The sequence below is a fragment of the Phaenicophaeus curvirostris genome, chromosome 7 (genome assembly GCF_032191515.1).
Source record: "Phaenicophaeus curvirostris isolate KB17595 chromosome 7, BPBGC_Pcur_1.0, whole genome shotgun sequence".
Lineage (NCBI taxonomy): Eukaryota > Metazoa > Chordata > Aves > Cuculiformes > Cuculidae > Phaenicophaeus > Phaenicophaeus curvirostris.
In genome coordinates, this window is record NC_091398.1 from 4,183,859 (window position 1) to 4,205,737 (window position 21,879).

The 21,879-nt window shown below is 51.2% G+C and overlaps 1 protein-coding gene across 3 annotated transcripts in view; it reads right to left on the reverse strand.

Moving 5' to 3' along the window:
* Positions 1 to 6,862: 6,862 nt before the first annotated feature.
* Positions 6,863 to 21,879, reverse strand: part of MLPH (melanophilin) — a 31,096-nt gene continuing 16,079 nt past the window's right edge. The window contains exons 9-16 of one of the 3 annotated variants that reach the window (XM_069860602.1): positions 19,399 to 19,482; positions 17,476 to 17,667; positions 11,058 to 11,213; positions 10,879 to 10,947; positions 10,329 to 10,388; positions 10,096 to 10,153; positions 8,051 to 8,148; positions 6,863 to 7,649 (exon numbers count right to left, since the gene is read on the reverse strand). In XM_069860602.1, the coding sequence (XP_069716703.1) occupies positions 7,623 to 7,649; positions 8,051 to 8,148; positions 10,096 to 10,153; positions 10,329 to 10,388; positions 10,879 to 10,947; positions 11,058 to 11,213; positions 17,476 to 17,667; positions 19,399 to 19,482 (744 nt within the window). In that variant the 3' untranslated portion in view covers positions 6,863 to 7,622. Of the gene's footprint in view, positions 7,650 to 8,050; positions 8,149 to 10,095; positions 10,154 to 10,328; positions 10,389 to 10,854; positions 10,948 to 11,057; positions 11,214 to 17,475; positions 17,668 to 19,398; positions 19,483 to 21,879 lie in introns of all 3 variants that reach the window. The other 2 variants (XM_069860600.1, XM_069860603.1) reach the window with 2 other exon arrangements.

Genomic DNA, 21,879 nt, shown 5'->3' on the forward strand with positions numbered 1-21,879 from the left:
GGCATTATTTTTTTATCCCTAACCTGGATGTTTGCTGCAGGAAGCCTGGAGGTGGCAGGGACTGGTAACGGTGATCCCCTTGCCCCCTGTCCAATCCATTCCAGAGGTGAGAGCCCATCCTTTGGAGAAATAAGTGATTCCTTGCTGATACAAGAGCCAGATCTGGAGATAGAGCAGGGCCAAAGCAAATGCCAGGCCTCCCATTTCTGCTATATGGGGTACATTGTGGGAACACACCTTGGCTGGAAGAGGAGCTACACCAAGAGGAGCTGTAGAGTTGCCACAGCCTCAGCAGAAGCAAAGAGGAAAGAGCTACTGCTCTTACAGGGCAAGATGCTCTCACCACCTCCACCCTATCACACGCAGGCTCTCTCAGAAACCACACCAGTGCCCAGCAAACCCAGGGGAGCATCAGACTCAGAGGAGATATAGCTTTCTCAAGAGAGCTGCAGCAACATCAGCATGGCCATGGGCAAAGGGCAACGCCGCTGCTGAGTTTGGGGCAAGCCCTAACAGCAGTGCCATCCAAAGGCTTGGCTGAGCTCTGCTACAAAGCAACAGACACCCTGGAAGATGCTTCCCAAGGAGAAGAAGGCAGCACAGGACCCTTTGCCCTGGTTTGCCCACACCAGCCCCCCAACAGCACCCACTTGTGATGCTTCTCCAGGGCTGAGCTCTTCCAGGGTAGCACTGGATCTCCTTCCCAGCAGAAAAGAGGGACTCTTGCCTTTTCCAGCCTAAATCCTCTTCTTCAGAGCAGCTGGGAGGTGCTAATTGCCACTCATCCCTCCCATCTCCCCCCTCCCCTCCCGAGATTAACCCTTCCCTCCCCAAAGAGCCTGGACCTCCCGTGCTGGGCCAGCAGCCACAGCGAAGGATGCTGAGACCTAAGGGTCACCCTTCCCCATGGCCTCCCATGGTCCCTCTCACCCCTAAACTGAAGAATGGGGAAAATACTCCGACTTCTCCCTGTGAGAGGACATCTGGGGACATGCAGCGTGAGGGACTAGGCTTCTGTGCTCTCCAAGTGTTTCTGACCTGGGCTGTGGAAATGGTGTGGCTGTTTCTGACTCTGACACCATGGAAAGGAAGATGTTGGGGACACAAAGCCCCTACATTTTATACGTTCATTTATCAACCCATGGGTGTCTGCACGCTGCAGGGACCCCAGGGGATGTACCTGGGAAAGGTGGCCCTGCAGGGCTTAATTTTAGGGTTTTTTTTGGAGGATGTGGGGTGGAAAAACATGCTGAGCTGTGCAGAGAGAAGTACTGGGTGCACTGTTGGAGCAGGCTGCGAAACCACATCAAGACCAGCAAGTTTTGGGGCTGCACCCTCTGCCTCCTGTGACTCCCCATGTTTTAGAGCAGAAAGGCTGGGACGCGGGACAGAGAGGAGAAGGGCTTTTATTGTTGGCTTCAGCTCAGGGGCTGTGCTCCTCCCGGGGCGGCTGGGGGTGTGGGTGGGATGGGGGGCAGCCCTGCCGCCGGCCGCCCCCCCTGGGATGGGTGACTTCACTCAGAGCTTGTCGCCTCCCGAACCGCCCCACCGGCCGGATCCCGCGCCCCGTGTACCAGGAGGGGTCGATGTCCGGATCTGCAAGGCAAAAGCCAAAGAACCATCAGGAAGTGATGGGGTGGGACATAGAATCATAGAATTGCTTGGTTGGAGATGACCTTTGAGATGGAGTCCAACCATACCCATCCACTACTAAACCAGATCCCTGAGCACCTCGTCCACCCGTCTTTTCAACCCCTCCAGGGATGGGGACTCAACCTCCTCCCTGGGCAGCCTCTGCCAGGGCCCGAGAACCCTTCCAGTGAAGAAAATTTTCCTGATGTCCAATCTGAACCTCCCGTGGTGCAACTTGAGGCCATTTCCTCCCATCCTATTGCCTTGGAGCAGAGACCAGCACCCACCTTGCTACAACCTCCTTTCAGGCAGTTGTAGACAGTGATGAGGTCTCCCCTCAGCCTCCTTTTCTCCAGGCTAAACAGCCCCAGGTCCCTCAGCCACCTCCCATAACCCCTGTTCCTCAGCCCCTTCCCCAGCTCCGTTCCCTTTCTCCAAACGTGCTCCAGACCCTCAATGTCCTTCTTGTAATGAGGAGACCAAAACAGAGGATGTGGAGGGGGACAGGGCATTGCACCCATGGGTGAGAGGGATGATGAACACCAGGGGAGTGGGAAAAGAGGCTGGGAGGTGGTATAAAAGCTGTTGCAAATGCTGTATGAAAGCAAACCTTTCCTTCTGCCTAGTGATCCCCTGCTCTGTTCCCCATACGCAGCTGAGTCTGGGGATGCAGGAGAGGTTGAGGGGTGTTGGCTGGAGCAATGACCCTTACTCCTGCTCTCCTTACTCCTGATTTCCATGGAGCGCTCGTGGATGCGGCCGTGGGCAACAGGCAGGGTCAGGCAGGCGAGCAGCAGGCACAGGAGGCAGGCGGCCCCCAGCTTCATCCCCAGCACTTTCTGGCCGCAGCGGCTTGGCCCCAAAGCTTCCCGGCTCCCGGTGCTTCCTACAGGTGCCACGAAGCCTCAGATCCAACTGCAGGAGCAAAGCGGTTCTGCTGTCACAACCTGCTTGGGTGGAACACCCCCAGAGTGAGCAACCCACCAGGAGGGGATGGGGTGACCGTATCCCTGCTGCCGTGGGGCTGTTGTCCCCATCGCTGCATCCCCATCACAGCATCCTCATCACAGCATCCCTCAGGTGGCTGCGATGTGAAGGGCACTGGGTAGCTTGATCAAACCCTAGGGGGGTTTTGCTGGGACTGGTGCTTCTGGGGCAAATTTTCCCTGCAAACATGAGTTGCATTAACTTTATGTTTATTAAAATAGGGGGTTTGTGCTAGGCTAGTGCCTTAGCCCAGGCCTGGCAGCGCCTTTTCTGACCGGGACCCCCAGTGTGCGCGTGGTGGCTGGACCCCACAACCCAGAAGATGGGGAGAGGGTCCAGCTCTGAAACACGGGGCTAGAGGCACAAATAGGGTTTGATTCTGGGTGATGGATGGACTGTGGTCACTTCTGTGCCCTCAGCACCCACCCCTGGACCCAGCTGCTGAAATGATAAACCTGGGAGCACCCTGTAACGTGATTTTTGGGACTGTGGGCTGAGCGATGGGCTGGATTCCTGCAGCCACCTGCAATGAGGGAGCAGGGTGAAGCGGAGCAGCAGGAAAGCCGGGTTAGGAAGGATACAGCAGGAACGCAGCGGCAGCTTTATTTCCAAGGACTTTTGCAAAGGAGCAGCTCGCAATGTGTCAGGCAGGAGCCAATCTGGGTTCCTGAGAGCTCAGATTTGCTGCATCCGCTGACTTTTCCCACCCCTACTGTTGGAAAGTGGCTGGACGGACACAAGGACGCACACGTGCAGGCAAAGCGGCGTGTGGGAAATTATCGAACGACAAAAGCATCACGAGAGAGAGAGAGAGAAAGAAAGAAAAGTGGCGCTGCCCTGCGCCAAGGCTGCACTTACCGCGGCGTGGCGAGGCGAGGTGCCTGGCTGCCGTCCCACGGAGGCGAGTGGCCGCTGTCTGAGCCGGAGGCCCCTCTGGTTGCTGTTTTTATGGCTGGGTTCGTGCTGATGTCAGAGGCGAGACCTGGCAGGGACCGAGCTGGGGCATCTCCCCTCCCCGCCATCCCCTCTCATCAAATCAGCACAGGGATTTTCGTGACTCAGAAGGGACCAGCATTTTATCTTCCACTGGCCAAGGCAGATAGCTTGGGAATATGTTAATCCTTGCCCTTCCTAACCCTGTAAAGTTTTCCTCTCCGTTACCACACTCACAGGGAGCCCCTCACCCAAATTTTGCTTTGGAAATTTGGTGGGTGATGCCACCCCAAATGCTGTGTCCACACAGAGGGGTCCTGCTGCTGCAAACCAGCTCCACTGCTGGGGTTATACTCACTGCTACCACCCTCTACCTTCAAATCCCCCACCCCAAAACCTGCTTTGAAGAAATCAGAGAATTAAATGCAGAGAAGAGGGGAAAGTGACTGGCTGAGGGGTGCAGGAATGGGCAGGAGTGGGCTCCTCACTGCAGTGCGGGGACTTCAAACAGGATATAGAAGGATATGGAACTGGTGGAATTGGTCAAAAGGAGAGCTACAGAGATGATCCAAAGGCTGGAGCACCTCCCATAGGAGGACAGGCTGAGAGAGTTGGAGTTGTTCAGCCTGGAGAAGAGAAGGCTGCAGGGAGACCTCAGAGCAGTTTTCAGTACTGAAAGGGGCTTCAGAAAAGCTGGGGAGGAGTTTTTTACAAGGGCGTGGAATGATAGGATGAGGGGGAGTCACTTTAAATGGGAAGAAGGAAGATCTGGATTAGATGTTAGGAAGAAATTCTTCACAATGAGGGTGGGGAGGCCCTGGCCAAGGTTGCCCAGAGCAGTGGTGGCTGCCCCATCCCTGGAGGGGTTCAAGGGCAGGTTGGATGTAGCTTTGAGCAGCCTGGTCCAGTGGGAGGTGTCCCTGCCCATGGCAGAGGAGTTGGAACTGGAGGGGCTTTGAGGTCCCTTCCAACCCAAACCATTCCAGGAGTCTATGATCGCTGTTTTTAAATGGGTTAAACCACCCCCAGGTTAAAGATTTCTCGTGATGCCCTCAGCTGGTCAGGATCTGAACACACATCCACCCCCAGCCAGGACTACAATTCTTGAGACTTTGAGGGACACCACGACACAAGGACATCTCTCTGTTGGCTGGGTGGGTGTAGGCAGGGGGAAGGGGCTGTCTGCCAACCCCGTGCATGGCTGGGATTGCCCTGAGACAGATCTTCACCTCACACCGCTGCCAGCTCTGATACCCAAGCACAGCCAGTGCTGGGGGACGGTCACAGGAACGGTGTGCGACAGAGGGCACCAGCTGCAGGGGGGTGAAGGCAGGGAAAGGGATGAAGTGAGGAGAAAAATAACCCCATTAGCCAAAGAAACCCAGACCTTGGGCTCAGCAGGGCTCTCTCCATCCCAAGGTTGCTGCTATTCTTTAATGCAGATTCAAAGCATCTTCATGATGTTGTGGGCTTGGATATTAGTCTGCTTTGGCTCCTAGATTTGCTCCTGGGTTTCTATACAAGCCACAGTGGTTGTTTAGCCTGGAGAAGAGGAGGCTGAGGGGAGACCTCATTGCTCTCTACAAGTACCTAAAAGGAAGCTGTGGAGAGGAGGGAGCTGCCCTCTTCTTCCAAGTGACAGGAGGAGAGGGAATGGCCTCAAGCTCCGCCAGGGGAGGTTCAGGCTGAACATTAGGAAAAAATTTTTCATGGAAAGGGTCATGGGGCACTGTTAGAGGCTGTCCAGGGAGGGGGTTGAGTCACCTTCCCTGGAGGTGTTTAAGGGACGGGTGGACGAGGTGCTGAGGGACATGGTTTAGTGGTTGATAGGAATGGTTGGACTTGATGATCCGGTGGGTCTTTTCTGACCTGGTGATTCTATGATTTCAGGGTCAGCCCCTCCTTACCTCCACATGCTGCACATCGCCTTTGCTCACCTGGACTCGTTGCTGGGTACCACTCACCCATGCTTATCCCACCCATGACTCCATCAGCAGCATGTGACAAGTCATGTTGCCACCCATTCATCACTATCTCCCCCCTCTTCTGCTCTGGTGCTGCTGATTTGGGTCCCCTCTGCTTCCAGCTGCCTGGTTTTAAAGCGAGGGGTTGGTTAAAGGTGGTTAACCAGCTGGTTAAAGGAAAGGATGGGGAGAGAATGGAGCATTTGCTCAAGTGGAGCTGAAAGAACAGACACTGCAAAATGGAGCCCAGGTTCTGGACACAAAATTGGCTTTATTGCATGGTTTAGTGTACATATATATAATCTCTACATGGGCAGATGGGGCAGGAAACCAGCAAAGAACAACACGGGTGACTACGGCCTGAACGGCACCTTAGTTTGTGCTGCTGAGGCTCAGTGCTAGGACTGCTCAGGGTCAACCGTCCAAGCGGTTGTGTGGAAGGACTTGAGTTACAGCTGAAGCCAGGTACAGCAAGAGGTGCAGTTGGGTTGAAGGCTGAACCCAGAGACCAGAAGGGTGGGCGCAAAACCATAGTGTTGCTCAGATCATGGTGGAGCTGCTGTGGTAGCACCAAGGGTAGCTGAGCAGCAAGAAACGCACCATGTCTGGGAGAGCAGTGGCTTGCACTCACCCTTTTGAACGTCAGGCCAGCAAGACTTCATTTTCAAAGAAGATACTTATTTTGTTTCCAACTGGGAAGCCCAGACTATGGACTTCCAAGACTACTCTGGGATGACCCGGGACCAATTTCTAAGCAGTTAGCAGTCTCTACTACTACCAAAGCCAAACATACATGTTATTTGCATGAGAATTCACACTAGTGCTCATAATTAAAGTGATTTTAGCACAGATGCACAGGAATGGCCTAAAATGGTCCAGCCTGAGTGGCCTTTGATAGGGAGGTGCCAGCATCCAGCTGCAAGAGATTGTCCCTGCGCTGTGGAGGGAGGGAGGTGGGGGCTATAAATCACACGGATCAATTTTTAACATAAACCTCCTCCAATCTTCTCCCATTTCAATGTACTGGACATGGGGCCAGGCACTGATCCACTGGGGCTCGTGGATATGTGGAATTAAATGTTGGATGAAATCAAATGATTCAGGTCTCTGGGGGAGGGCGTTACCAATGCTGTTGTCACCCAGCAGGAGCCCAGGGCCACCACAGCCACCAAAGGATCAGATGGTCCTACCAGGTTCTACAACCCTATCGCTGGGGACATAGTCATCCACAAAGCACCCTTGGCACAGGCCCCTCTGCAGAGTGGGGAAAGTCTCCAGAGAAGCACCTCTGCTTGCTGGAGTCCTAAACTTGCAGGTATAGCCTCACGCAAAGAGATTACCTTCAAGAGCTAGAAAAACTAACTGGTCCACAACAAGCCCTCCAGCCTTTCTTCCACTGCTTTCCACAAGTCTTCTCTCACTCGCATCCCGAGATGGTCACAGCTGCTTCAGGCATGGTGGTGAGAAGCCTTGGTGGGTGTTATCGTGGCTTTGTGCAAAGATCTGTTGGCCATGTGCTCACTGGGAGGGAGCCAGCACTGCTCTCCCCCTGCTCTGCTGTTCAGGGAAGGGAAGTGTTGCTCCAAGGGATCCACAGGAAGTTGGGACCAATGCTGGGATGTGAATCCCAGTCTGGAATTCCTGGGTCCCTGCTCTACCTTGGGTACCCCAACGGTGTCCTGCACCTGCTGCCAAGTCCTGTCCCTGCTCAGCATCAGCCTGGGAGAAAGCAGGGACAAGCATTGACAGCTTTTGCCAAGTGAGGACCATGTCACTACCCCTGGTCCCCATGCTGGAAAGCCAACTCCCTCCAAGGAGATCACTCCTGCTCTGCGCTCCTCTGACCTGCCTAAAGCCAAGATTTCATGCTTGCATCCTCCCACGAGAGGCCCCGGTCACGTCTCTGCACCCCAGTGCCTCACTCCTCTCCCTAGCAGCTCCTGGCAAGACCTCCTGCCCACAGCCTCTGGCTTCCCTTCTGTCCAAGGTTTCAGGGAGAGATGGGCATGGGAGAAGGAAGAGCAAGCGTGGGGGGAAGGCGGTGAGGCTTTGCGCTGAGGTCTTGTATTGTCAGTGAAATGCGGTGGCAGGAGGGTCCCCGTCTCCTCAGGACAGGTGGGTCATCACAGGCTTCTGCAAGGCAACAAGGGAGAAACCTCAGCTCACTGCCATGCCCACTTCACCCCGACCTCCCCCAGACAATGCAGACAGCACATCCCTTGTCTCCTTCAGCTGCCATCGCGTGGAACAAGGACCTGCCTCATCTCATGGACCACGCAGGCAATGGGAATTCAAAGATGTATGTCTTGTTTGGTTCCCCCACTTTGGGGCTTAGGACATCCTAGACCTCAGCGGGTGATGCCCAGGGCAGGGCTGCCCCCACCAGCCAGTATGGTGAGACCAATGCCGAGGGCTGGGAGCTCCACCAGCTAGAGAAGAGCACAGGGAGGGACAAATCCCTCTGTGCAAGCCCAGGGATGCAGGTCCCATGTGGAGCCCAGGCAAGCAACCCTCCTAGGCAAGTAGTTTTATACCGCAAAGAGCCTCTCCACTCTCCTGTTCTTCCCATTGGGGTTTCTCTGTGTCAGGGAGCCACGGTAAATGGAGTTGCGGTCAAAGGAGTCGTCAAAACCTGTAGTGAAAGAAGAGAGTTGGGCAGCAGGTCCTCATCTACCTCACTAGAGGTTCCAGTCATCCACCATCACTTGGGTTTTATTATCCCCTGCTTGCTTTGGATGCATCACTGAATCTCCCTCTCCTGGAGGGTGATGGGAAGCCCTTTGATGACAGGAAAGCAAAACCTCTTGCTGTCTGGGTTTCCAGAGCACTGTGCGTGTGGGATCGGCCTCTCAGTGGTCAATTACCGAGAGCTCTGCTCTGGAAACTTCCATGGCACAACAAAAGCCCAGTGCACAAAGAGCTCTCATCATCTAAGTCTATTAACACTCTCTCGACCTTCAAAGTCATCTCCCCTTCTCTGCCATCAACCTCACCTCTGCAGGCCTAACTTTGCAAGTCATTGACAGGTGAGGAAGGAGATCAGGAGACTGAGTCTCCTCATGACCCAGCCCAAGCAGAGGGGATTAGGCTCGCATGGTGACGTCCATCCCTATTACGCATCCTTTTATCTCCTCACAGGGCTGACGTGTCCCCTGGGCTCCCTTTATCTGCCAGCCCTTTGCAGGAAGGAGAGAAGCTGACTCCTCCTCAGCATGAGAAGGGACCTTTCCACCTACCAGCATCAGCTTGGGTAATGAGACTGTTAACTGTCTGCATGTACGAGGGAAATGCAATTCCTACTCTCCATTAAATGATCTTTTCCTGCCTTCTCTCCCTTCATCTTCCATTATCTGGAAGAAGAGCCCTTCTTTCAGCCTTCAAGCTTATGAGGTGAGATAAGAAAGAAATAGGAAAGTTATTTCCTAATGGGTCTTGCCGATATTGGTCAGGGTGAAATATTTTCATTGATCGGCCCCTGCCACACAAGCTGCTGTACCAAGTTTCAGGTCACTGTCTACTTTGAATCACTCCCAAGATGCTGTTTGTCATAGCTGGGTGATGAAAGACCTCGGAGCTCAGAGCCTCAGAGAACAGAGGAGCTGAGGAAGATGGGCAGCAAGGTAATGGATACTTTCCCCAAGACGGCAAATTGAGGAAAAAAATGCTGTCAGAAGAGGCTTTGACGTCTAACACCCAACAGGATGACATGAATGAAGTAATGCAGATGCCTCCCTTGACTCTGCTCTTGCGAGACCACACCTGAAATCTTGCATTCAGTTCTGGAATCCCCAACATAAGAAGGAGATGGAACTGATGGAACGGGTCCAGAGGAGGCCACAAAGATGATCTGAGGGCTGGAGTACCTCCCATACAGGACAGGCTGAGGGAGTTGGGAGTGTTGAGCCTGGAGAAGAGAAGGCTCTGCAAAGACCTTAGAGCAGCTTCCAATACTGAAAGAGTCTCCAGGATAGCTGGGGAGGGGCTTTTTCCAAGGGCTTGGAGTGATAGGACAAGGGAGAATGGCTTTGAATTGGAAGGGGGAAGATTTAGACTAGACCTTAGGAGGAAATTCTTCACAATGAGGGTGGTGAAGCCCTGGCCCAGGTTGCCCAGGGCAGTTGTGCATGCCCCCTACCTAGAATTGTTCAAGGCCAGGTAGGATGGGGCCTTGAGAAGCCTGATCCAGTGGGAGGTGTCCCTGCCCGTGGCAGGAGGGGTGGAACTGAATGGGCTTTGAGGTCCCTTCCAACCCAAATCATTCCATCATTCTTCCTGGACTTTGAGGTGGCAGGAGCCCAGGCTGCAGAGAAGGTTCTAGTTCCTGGAAGACTGAGCCAACTCAACCTGATCTCTGTTCTTCCATCACTGTCCTCAGTCCCACTATCTGCCTTCTCCTTTTTAAGTTATCCACCACACGTTTCCCCTGCAGTGATCCTAACAGGTGGCCAGGGCCACAGGGAGTGGGACCCTCAGTACAAAAGCACGACTAGCATCAGAGAGAGAGGACCGAGCATCCCCTAAAGCCCAACCCACCCACCCACAGACCCCCACCTCCCACAGGCAGAGCTCTGGTCCTTACTGGTGATTTCGAGGGGACCGTTGAACTTCCTCCTGAATCTCTGCAGTCCGGGCATCGCCTGCAAGAGAAGGGGAGCAGCCTGATGTGGAGAAGGGGATGGAGGACAGAGGTTTCCCCCAAGGCCACTGCTTCAAAAGCAGTTCCCTGGAGACCCTGGTTATCCCCAGGCTTAATTCCGTGCCACACGCACGTGAGGAGGTGCACTAGCCAGCACAGATTAAACGCATACTCACTTTAATGTCATCTGAAGACTCCCCTGGGCTGGTGGGAACGGGAGATTCGAGGCAGGCAGCCTGTGGGGACAGGAAGGGTAGAGGATTTCTCTAGGGCTGCAGACTTGGCCTGCCTCTCTTTGCATTTTCACCTCTTTTCTTTAGCCTGGATTGATTCTACGGTGAAGCAAAAGAGGCAGCACACCGCTACGGCATCAACTCTGCCTGATGGGCTGCGATTATAAAAATCAGTATGGAAATGTAGGAGGAGTTGAGTCCAGGCTGTTGTGCCTGCATGTCCTCCCTGTAGCCTCTGGAAGAGCACCCCAAATACAATATTCTCCATGGACGCATGGAAGGAACCGGCATTGTCCTCCATCCTCAAAGAGGAATCCATCCTCTGAGGCATGGAGCAGGGTACCAGTTCCCAGGTAGCAGCGAGGGAGCTGGGCACAGCTCAGCAAGCCAGGCAGCCCTTCCCAGCACCCAGAGAAGCACGTTCATCTCAGAGTCAGGATCTCTTATACCTCCAGTCTTCCATGCTCACCTGCCCACTCGACTTCTTCCTCACCTTTTCCACAGACTTCACTGTCAGCCCTGCAGCAGACAGAGCTGCAATTCGAGATTCGATGTCCGATACCTTCAGAAGGAGGAAAGGCCCATACAAACGGTGACTGGAGGATCCATCACCAGCTTTGCCATCACTGTTTGAGGGTCGGGGCAAAGCAGTTCTCAGAACCGAGACCTCACCTCGCTCTCTGCCTGCTGAACCTGAGTAGCTGCCAGGGCCACCTTGTCCTCCAGCTCTGACAGCTCTGAGTCAGTAGTTCCGCTGTGCTGAGCCCCTTCCTCAAGATCCTTCAGGGTCTTCTCAAGCTCGTAGGTCTTCCCAGCAGTCAGGTACACCTGAAATGGGAGTGAAGTATGTCCAAAGAGTGGAGTGTGTCCAGAGAAGAGCAACAAAGCTGGTGAAGGGACTGATGAAAAAGTCTCACAAGGAGCGGCTGAGGGAGCTGGGGGTGTTTAGCCTGGAGAAGAGGAGGCTGAGGGGAGACCTCATTGCTCTTTACAACTACCTGAAAGGAGGTTGTGGAGAGGAGGGAGCTGGCCTCTTCTCCCAAGTGACAGGGGACAGGACAAGAGGGAATGGCCTCAAGCTCCGCCAGGGGAGGTTCAGACTAGATATTAGAAGGAAATTTTTCACAGAAAGGTTCATTGGGCACTGGAACAAGCAGCCAGGGAGATGGTTGAGTCACCAACCCCGGAGGTGTTTAAAAGACGGTGGATGAGGTGCTGAGGGGCATGGTTTAGCGGCACATAGGAATGGTTGGACTTGATGATCCAAGAGGTCTTTTCCAACCTGGTGATTCTATGCAATACAAGTTAAAAAAGCCCACATTGCAGAATTAACCTCCCCGGCATCCTCCTCTCCTGCTGCGACTGCAGACCCAGCCGCAACATCTCCTGCCACTGTTTGACGGCTGACTTGTCTTGCAGCACAGACAGTACCACTCAGCTCTGGTGAGGCTTTTCATCTCATTTCCTCCCTTCTCCAGGCTTTTTGAGAGCAATTACCAATGGGGTGAAAGGGTAGAAAGTTCAATGGGAAGGCAGGCAGGACCTACTAACAGTAGCATCAGCATCTTGATGCTGTGTGCTCAGAGGGGAGGCAGGTACCTGCAAAAAAGCGCAGGTTACCATGACCCATGGTGGCAGTGAGCTGGGAAGGAGATAGGTTGACTCTCCAAATCCATTCAGTGTCTTTAAAGGGGTGAACCAGGGGGTGCTGACTGGGATGCAATATGTTACCTTTGCTGGCTAAACAAGAAGGGTGAAAGGACCCATCCTAATAAAACCATTGGTTCTGCTGTTGCTTGCCAACTCCTGAGCTACTACGAGGATGCAAGTCCATGCAAAGCAGTTTAGGAAACGTTAACATGTTGGTGTGCAGACACCTAAGATAATCAGACTGACTTATGGTTGGACTAGATGATCCGGTGGGTCTCTTCCAACCTGGTTATTCTATGATTCAATGACTGTGGCCGGTCTTTAGCTGACTGATCCCAAAATCTTGGAACTGCTAATGTAATTCCTGCTCCTCCAGCCCTCTCCATTTTTTTGTGGGCTGAATATTGTGCAAAACTGCATGGCAAAAGCTCCCTGCATGCCCTGAAGGATCAGCCATCTCCCCAAATCACAGTAACACCCCCCATGCCCCATAGGTCCCACCCATCCCGGTGCAAACCCTGAGGCCATAACTGATGCCAAAGTTTTGTGGGTGCTATCTGTGAGTCAGAGAGCCACCGTTTGTTCTCAGGTCACCAAACTCTCCCAGTGCCTTCGCAGGCAGGTGGCATCCCCCAGAGTGTGGTGAGCCAGCCCTGACTCAGCCAGGGCCCGAGGGAACAGCAGGATGAGCACACAACTCCCAGGGCTACTGCCTACCCACCGCCTCGCCCCTGCCCCTCTGCTGACGGCAGCAGCACCACCAAGCCCTAAGTTCACATCCTTCCCAGCACCATCCCCTCTCCCAGAGGATAAAACCTTGAAAACCTTCATCCAGCCACCCGGCTTCCCTTGAATGTTGCATTTGGCCAGAAAGCACCTGGGCGGTGCAGTTTCTGAGCACACTCTGCTCTCAGCAGCTCCCTGCTTTTACGTGTACGCTTTCCCTATTGAGAAACGAGCCGCAGAGTCTGCTAATAAACCCTGCTCCCTTTGCAGGGTGTTTCTGACAGCAAAACCCAACCACCCAGATGGAGATGTGACTCTTCATCGAATCTTTGAGCAGTTTCTTTGCAGCTTGGGAAACAGCACTGCAGATGCAACCCATTTACCGCAGGGATTCGACTCATAGGGGTTCACAGTAGCTAAAAAAAATTGCTGGTGCTTCGCGCAGTCACACAAACCTAGCAGGGGATTGTGCTCTAGATGTAAACTTATCACCTGCACTAGCCCATCAGCCCCAGGCACAAGTTGGCCTTAGCAAACAGGTAGGTCACGTTATCCATGTTCATAACAGAAACGGTGCTGGGGAGGAACCAGAGAAGTGGGACAAAAGCTTTTGTTGTGGCTGGAGCACGGGACTGCTGAAGTCCAGCAAAGAGATGGTACAGCAAGCTGAGGACCACACTTAACCTATCTCCCTAGCACTCACTCAGGGGGCACTGAGGAAAGGGAAACCAAAAGACAGAGCGTCTACACTTGCTGTTGTGCCATCTTCCATGTGAGATAGCCCTGGCCACTGTCTGACAAGACTGGATTCTTTAATTCCTCTGTGGTGCCCATCCCTTTAATCCTGACCTACCTACTAAAAAGAAATTTTGGGGGGTTTCCTCTGTATGCTTGGACTTGATGATCTTGAAGGCCTTTTCCAACCTTAATCATAGAACAACAGAATCATGGAATGGTTTGGGTTGGAAGGGACCTTGAAGATCATCCAGTTCCAACCCCCCTACCATGGGCAGGGACACTTCCAACTAGATCAGGTTGCTCAAAGCCGCATCCAACCTGACCTTGAACCCCTCCAGGGATGGGGCAGCCACCACTTCCCTGGGCAACCTGTTCCAGTGCCTCATCACTCTCATCATGAAGAAATTCTTCCTTATATCTAGTCTAAATCTGCCCCTCTCCAGTTTATCCCCATTGCCCCTTGTCCTATCACCACAAACCTTTGTGAACAGTCCCTCCCCAGCTTCCTTGTAGCCCCTTCAGATACTGGAAGGTCGCTATAAGGTCTCCTCAGAGCTTTCTCTTCTCCAGACTGAACAACCCCAATTCTCTCAGCCTGTCATGGGAGATGCTCCAGCCCTCATATCATCCTTGTAGCCTCCTCTGGACCCCCTCCAAGTCTCTCTGATGTTGAGGATCAACCATTCTATGATTCTGTGATTCTACTCCCACCCTCCCAATACCCTCCCTGTTTGCATAAAGCTCTCATGAACCTTACGTTTTCTTCAAGCTCACGATACGCTTCGGCCACCTCTTTCCTGTCTCCCAGGCTGAGAAGCTGCCCGGTGGGGAGGGCAGAGCTGCCGTTGCACTGGCTCTCTCCATGCAACGACTCACACACTGCTTTCTCCGTGGCGTTTATGGCTCTCAGAACTTTGGCTGTGATTTCACTCAAAGCCTGAGCCGATGACCTCTGTGAGCGCCCGGCACAGCCAAAGCGGAGGGTGGGAGGAGGGGAAAAAAAAAATAAGGACATTATTGTGACGTGGTGTACAAAACAGCGCAAGTCAGGGGTGAAGGGGGCATCAAACCTTCAGGAGTTGGAGAAAGGTGGAGAAACGTTAATTAAAGGGCTTACGCTGTTCCTGAAGGGCTCTCCACCAGAGATGTATGTGTGACTAAAGCAGAGCTTTGATCTCAGCCCGTGCTTTCTGAAGGATGACTATGACAAAAGAAGTTGTCTCAAAAGGCTTGGGAAAGAGGTTATCAGGGGTTGTGCTGCTTGCTGGAAGCGGTGCCACCAGAGCTGTCTGACAGCAGCACCTGACCAGCTGAAGGCCACTCAGTTACTCAGCAGTTAAAGTCTAATTGCAGCATATTGCTTTACACTTCAGCAGATCTGAGCAGGGAGGCAAATAACTCCTTAAGTTTGTGGCAAAAACCACCCTAACCCATAAAATTATTGTATTGCTGCACTGCCAGAACCTGGAGCTAATATCCCCTTCCCACATCAAGGATCACCGATGGTAATAACGCTCATAAAGTGCTGCCTTCTGCGTGATAAGGCACTAAACACGTGTAAAATTAGACTGAAGAAACTCATCATCTCTCTCTCAATTGATAATTCCCTAGAAACCAAGGAGATGGGGGTGATATATGCCCTGGTGACTAACAGTTGTGTTTACAACTGCAGATATTTCCAGGGAAGCCATCCTGCAGAGAACCAGCTAATTCAGTCCAGCTATATTTTTATCATTTTATGGTGCCTTCATGGTACAGCAGAGAGTTTTGCACATTTTCCTTCAGGACTGTGTGCTTTCCTTGCTGTTTTCTCCAGTTAGAAGACATTCCCCCCAACAGGAGAGGAGACTCACCTAAACACAAACTCAGAATCACACAAAATCCAACTCTGAATCTGGTGTAAGTATCAGGAAAGTCGATGTTAAAAAAAATCCATGGTAAAACAGCCTTTAAAAAGGGCTGGTCCAGCCGCACATCACTGCAGGCGTTTCTACTTCAGTACTACAAGAAGGTATTTGACACTTTGAGGGTTGCCACAACACAAAAAGCTGAATTTTGCTTCACTTCTCAGGTTTGTTTTTTTCTGTCAACCGTGCCTGCATCCTCCCTGCTTCGTGGCCGGGGTTTGGTTAAAGAAAGCAGCAAATCTAGAGAACGCAGACTTCATTTTATGAGAATCGAGAAGCTTACACTGATACCCCTCTAACAGCTCCTTGTTCCTCAGTGCAGGTCAGGGTTTGGGCCTCTCTGCTGCAGATCAGACACAGGAATTAAGTTACCTCGGTGAGTTACCACTTAGCCCCTGTGCTGCAATTTACTGGAAATGGTTACTAAGAAGATGAATGTGCTTCAGTCCACAAGGGGTAGTTAAGTCTGACTGCAGCAATCATCTAAAAGCAGCTTTTAGGAAAAAGGAGGCAGTAAAAGAGGCTTTTGGTAAGGATGCAGCACAGCAGTAAGATCACAGCAAACGGTACCCAAAATAATGAGGGAAGCTGTCCTGGGAGCAGTCGCTCCCTCTGATCCTGAGGCCACGTAGAGACTTGTACCTGAGACAGACTCACTAAACGTCACCTTCCCTGGAGGGGTTTAAGGGACGGGTGGACGAGGTGCTGAGGGACATGGTTTAGTGTTTGATAGGAATGGTTGGACTCGATGATCCGGTCGGTCTCTTCCAACCTGGTGATTCTATGATTCTATGTGTGCACACGCAGTCACGCTCTCCAAGCCCAGCAGCAGCCAACTTTAGCCTTGTGAGGCTGAGGAACAGAAACACACTAACGACAGGCCTCGTGGCACCATGAAAGTCTCCATAACCTTGGGTAAAAGGAGCTTTGCAGGAGGGGAGAGGGGCAGCACAGCCCCTGTTTGCTCCCTTCGCTGCCCTCACCAGCGATGGATATGTGAGGTGGTGGGATGGGATGAGCTATGAGAGACCCAACAAGGAATGCCGACCTCTCCTCTCTCTTATTGGTACTAATAGATAATCTCAGGAGGTTCTACACTACTGGGGGCACATGAGGTCTCACTTTCTTTCTGAGTCACCTGAGTCGTCATTGGTTGCTCACCCCTGATGCTGTCACCCAGCCCCGTTGCCTACGGGGTGAGGTGTGGAGAGAGCGGTCCAGCACTCTGCTCTTGCTCTCCAGCCAGGGAGGATTCTTCCCTGCAAGGCTGCACACAAACAAACTCCTCTCCAGCCCTGCCACAGGCATTCCCAGGGGGAAAGGAGATCCCCGAGATGCACCCTGCCGGCAAGGGGATAAATCAGAGCTGCACTGGGCCACGGATTGAGGGACCTCTGGGGTGATGGGAACAGGGCTGCACAGTTGCTGTGATCCCTCCTTCTCTCCCTGGCCCACGTCCCCACAGATCACCCACCAAGGGAGAGACGGGAGCCAGCACAGCGCTGCAAGTACAAGAGACGCTGACCTAGCAGAACGCAAGGAGGAGCGTGGATCTTGGGAGTCCCTGACCTAGCACAGGAGCACTCAACAGGCCTGGAAGAGACCTTTCAGGCTGCAGCCTGTGCCTGACAAAGGCAGACAAAACTAAATCATCATCGAACTCTTCTCCCACTCTGGGACTCTCTCCTCTTTAATGATTTCCAGATCCTGAGACGAATCTTCTTAATAGCTATGGAGGTTACGTACCTCTCCAGGACAGGCAGTAGCCTGTAAGACCTCCAAAAGACCTGGAGATCCCAGGAATGGTTGGACTCGATGATCTGGTGGGTCTTTTCCAACCTGGTGATTCTATGATCCTACAAGGACAGAGGTCAAGAACCAATACCCTAAAACTTCCCTATCCTTTGATACCCCATTTAAGCAGGCAGCTGAGCCAGACAGCCCTGAGAGGCATTGAGGTGAAGGTGTGGGACAGGACAAGAGATGCATTGCTGCAGTATAAGCTATAAGAAAGCAGAAGGAACCACAGATGGAGCAGAGAATGTAATGGGTGGGAGAACACAGATTACCTTTCGAGCTTCTCTGGCCATGTCATCACTGGAGCAGCTCATCATTGGTTTCTCCACTCTCTTCTCTTCTTCATGCTTCTCTTCTTCAGAAGAGACTTCTTTGTCGCTGATGTTGCTGGCTAACTCCTCCAGCTTCCTCTTCAACTCTTCCTCCTCAGCATCAGGATCAAGTTGTGACTCTGTAGCTGGAGACTGAAGGAGCAGAAGAAGGGAGTTGTTTAAGAGTCTCCTGTAGTGGACAATGGGGTACACACAGGTCCAGACAAACTCACTGAGACCGGCCAGCAGAAGAGATTGAGGAACGCCCCACAGATGGACTTTGCAAAGGGGACTTCAAGTGCTCTCTAAGCACCCATTTTCACAAGGGTCTTTCAGATCATCCAGGGGAGCAGCAGAGCCCAGTGAGCTGTCTTCCAGCTCTGTGCCGAGGAAAACAAACACTTGATCTAAAGAACCTCTCATCCATTTGCCCCACATGCAGAACAGACGTGGTTTCCTCTGTGGGAAATCACCTTTTCCTCCCTTCCTATAAAGTTGCGTAGGGGCGATTTGGGGCCCCAAATCACCACATTTTCATGAAGAACCATGGTGGCTCTGAGAGCAGAGATCACAGCAACTCAAAGACATAGTCCACCAGGCTGAGGGAAGAGGCCACATGAACTACTGCTCCCTGAGGTAGCTTTCAGAGCATCTATGTAACATTTTTTTGTGATGAGAAAACATGCAGCAGACTTTCCTGTAGGATAGATAGCATATTTCCACCTAGCCCTGTTATTAGATGTACTTCATGTTACCTGGAGAAGAATCCTATTAAAATCCCAGGTACTGTAAGGCATCTCCAGAAGTTACTGAACTCACTGCCCTTCACATCAAATCGAGAATACAATTACCTCTGTCATACCTGATAGGTTTTTGTCTAAGTTGTTCTTCATGACCTTGAACAAAAGCATTCGCAGAAAGCAATCTTTCTCCCAGGCAACCTAATCCCCAGGCTTGGTTATCCTTTCTGCTAGAAAGCTTTGCTTAATAGTTAACCTCAACCTGTCCCACAGCATTCTGGACACATCGCATCTACTCTGATCTGCCCCAGACAAAGGAACAAAGCTTGGGAACTTGCAAATGTGCACATCTCCTGCTCCCTTGTTCAGATTTACTGACAGAAACACTGAATGGTTAGAGATGGCCATCTTCGTTATAAGTCTTAGCAAGGAAAGTAAATTGCATCGTTTCATCTGCGCCTGGGGGACTTTGTAATTATTACTGTCCATTCTATCGAGCCATCGGCTGCCAGAGCAGCTCATGGCAATTGGTTCATCCAAAGGAAAAGAAGAGGCCACAGCCTAAAATTAGAACCCCCAAATCAATGCTGGGTGAACCTAAGTATTCACAGATTCTACATCACCGCCCAGCTTTAACTTAATTTACCTGTTTTCTTCCAAGCTGGATGGCATGATAAGACAAGGGCAGCTCAGAAATGATACAGAAATCTTTCTTGACTCGGATCTCGTATTCACAATAACCAGGTCACTTCCCCATATGTACTAATTGATTCTTCCATGATTTCAAAGGAGCTGTCACAGCTCTGCAGATGTACTGACGCCTACTTGAAAATACTCCTGAAATTAGCCTTTTGCAGAGGATTAAATTGAAAACAGATTTGCCTTGGGCAGAAGGGGCAAGGAAGGCGCTGGCTGGCATAGGGGCCCATATGCACGGGTTAAATTTGCTTCTGTTTCTGTCCTGCCATGCAATGTTTTTTAAAGTTAGAGAAGTGTCTTCAAGGCCAAATCAAGGGATTAAAATCAAACAACCTAAGCCAGCTTTCCAGCTGTTTCAGAGCAGCCCCTCCAGTGACAAGAGGAAGGGAGCAGCACAGCCCATGCTTTTTCCCAGCAGCGAGAGTGCCCGGTTTTGCTCAGTTACCTCATCAGAGCGCACCAGGATTTTTTCCTCCAAGCGGTTCAGCATGCGTTCAATTGCAGACATGCGTTTGTTGAGCTCTTGGATCTACAGGAAAAGGAGAAAGAGAGAAAAGGAGTAGAGAACAGACCAGCCACCACTACCAGGACAGCAAGAAACCAGTACAACCAGCATAAGAAAGCAAGCAGCAAGACACCACCACCACGGGCTGAGGTGAAAGTCATTAAAAGCAAAAGTCTTAAAAAAAATGGCTCTGGATACCCTGATGAGTTCCTGGAGGTGCATGACCTCTCCTCAAATGTGGAAAAGTTAAAGCCATGCTGAGTACCCAGCACATCACAAGAAGGCAAGAATTTCCCACAAAAAATTGCAGATGGAAAAACTAAACCTGAAAGTTTTCCTTCACATGCTTTTCTGACTTCCCCATGAGTTCATTTACCACAGTGCTTGCCCCTCTTTTCTCCTTCACTCTTCCAACTAAAGAAAGAGGCATATGGGGAAGGGAGGATAGGGGTCAAGGAGAGGAGAAAAGGGAACAGAGGACAGACAAAATCCTAAAAAATTAAAGCAGAAGTTACTTTCTGTGCTCAAGAGCCAAACTTCTGTGGTTAAATCACTAAAAGCATTAAAGGAAGCTTCCCCTCCCCCTTTTTAGAAATTGAAAGTTTGCTCTTATTAAGAAAAAGAAGTCTTTCTCCTTTGATCCAAACAAATAAAACAGAAAGGATGACAAATATTGCCCATTTTACATAGATAAAACACCACCTCTCACTTCACAGCCATTCTGAGTGGCTGCCTCCCGTTCAAAGGGGAGAGAGCAGCAAATGCTGTCAGCAAATGCAGTAACAAAGAGATTCAAGGGCTTGGCTTTGTTTTTATAACATTGCCATCCTCTGACTTCCTTTTTTTTTTTTTATGCTTGGTAGTGTTTGATTAATTAGATCTTCACAACAGCTTGGAGAGATTGCACCTGCTTAAGTGAAGATGAAAATAAAAACCTGACACTCCGGAGAGCAGAGGGCTGTAATTACTGCCCCTAACTGAATGAATCTTCAAGCAGCATTAAATCCAGAGGCAGGAAGCAATCCAGCCCATCTGTAAGTGGTTTCTGGGTACTAAGGCTTGACTCTTGCATGGCTCCTACTGACAATGAGAAGTCTGTGATGGGCCATCAGCTTCAGAGGAAGAGGTCATGATGAACTGGCACTGCCCTGTCTCCATAAAGCAGAGGCTGGGAGAGGTCAGAGCATAATGCATGGTCTGATGTTGATGGGCTACAAGGATAGGAGCTGAAGAGCTTCCACCTCTTTCTCAAGCAAGTCTGGTTTTAATGCATACTGGTCACCTCATTAGAGTGCGTTGCCATCACCCTGCACTGCTCTCCGTGCAACAAAGGCTGGCGAATGATGCTCTATATTAAAGCATTTAAAACAAAGAAACTTAAAACACAGCCCATAAGGAGGACATCAGTTAGGGGAAGCCATCACTTGCTGCTGGGGAGGGCAGACAGGTGACTCTAGCAGAGGTGCTGCTTCCAGTCTCTCAAAATACCCAAGACCTCTAAGTAAAGTTTTATGATTCTGTGATTCTCTGTAAAGAAGAGGAGCCAGATGGCATCAAAGCTTTAGGAATCCAGGATGGCTAAGATCCCTTGAGATACAGCAGAATGGGAGAAACTTGTTAAATTGGCGTTACTCCTTGTGGTGTGCTCCTGTTCCTAGCTGGCTTCTAAAGAACTAGAGGGCAAAGGCTGGCATAGTTATCAATTCAAGGCTTCTTTTTATGGCTCATCAGATTTAAGAGTATTTTTAATAGTGTTCTTTTCTTTTATATATATATACACACACACATATACATATATATATATTTTCCTAGCACCTTCAGCTTCTGGATTCAGAAGGCTAGGGAGCAGTCTCTGCTTTTCTTACTGGAAAAGTTAAGTTTCTTGTGTTCGGGACCAGAAAGTGTTTCCTCCTCTCCAGAATTAAAAACTAAAGTGATTTTTAGATCAGGTACATCTTTACAGTCTTGCACCTAAGACAGTTTTAGGAAAGAGGGTTTTCCTCTCTGGGGTCAAAGTGATTCAGGGTAAAGAGCTGAGCTCTCTGCCTCTTGAAACCTTCAGAGGCCAACTAGGTGTCCACCTGGAAAACTTTGGAAGCCAGGCTATGAGATTCGGTACAGGGATAATGGGGGTTGACAAGCATGATTCTAGGCCCTGCTTCCCACAGGCCAATGTCTTGGATTGCCAAAGGGCACAACAGCTGAGAAGAGCAGTTCCAGGAGTAGTTCACCAGCAGAAAAGGGACTGGGCTTCCAAGGAGCCCATCGCTGCTGCTGGTTCTGCAGTGCAGGGTGACCAGAGGCGGACTCAGCCATCCTGTGATGCCCCACCAGGAGCTGATACCCCTGGAAGTGTGTGTAAACAGCTCAAGAGCTACCAACTTTGCTGCCCAGGAGAAAGCAGTTTGCTGTCCCACATCC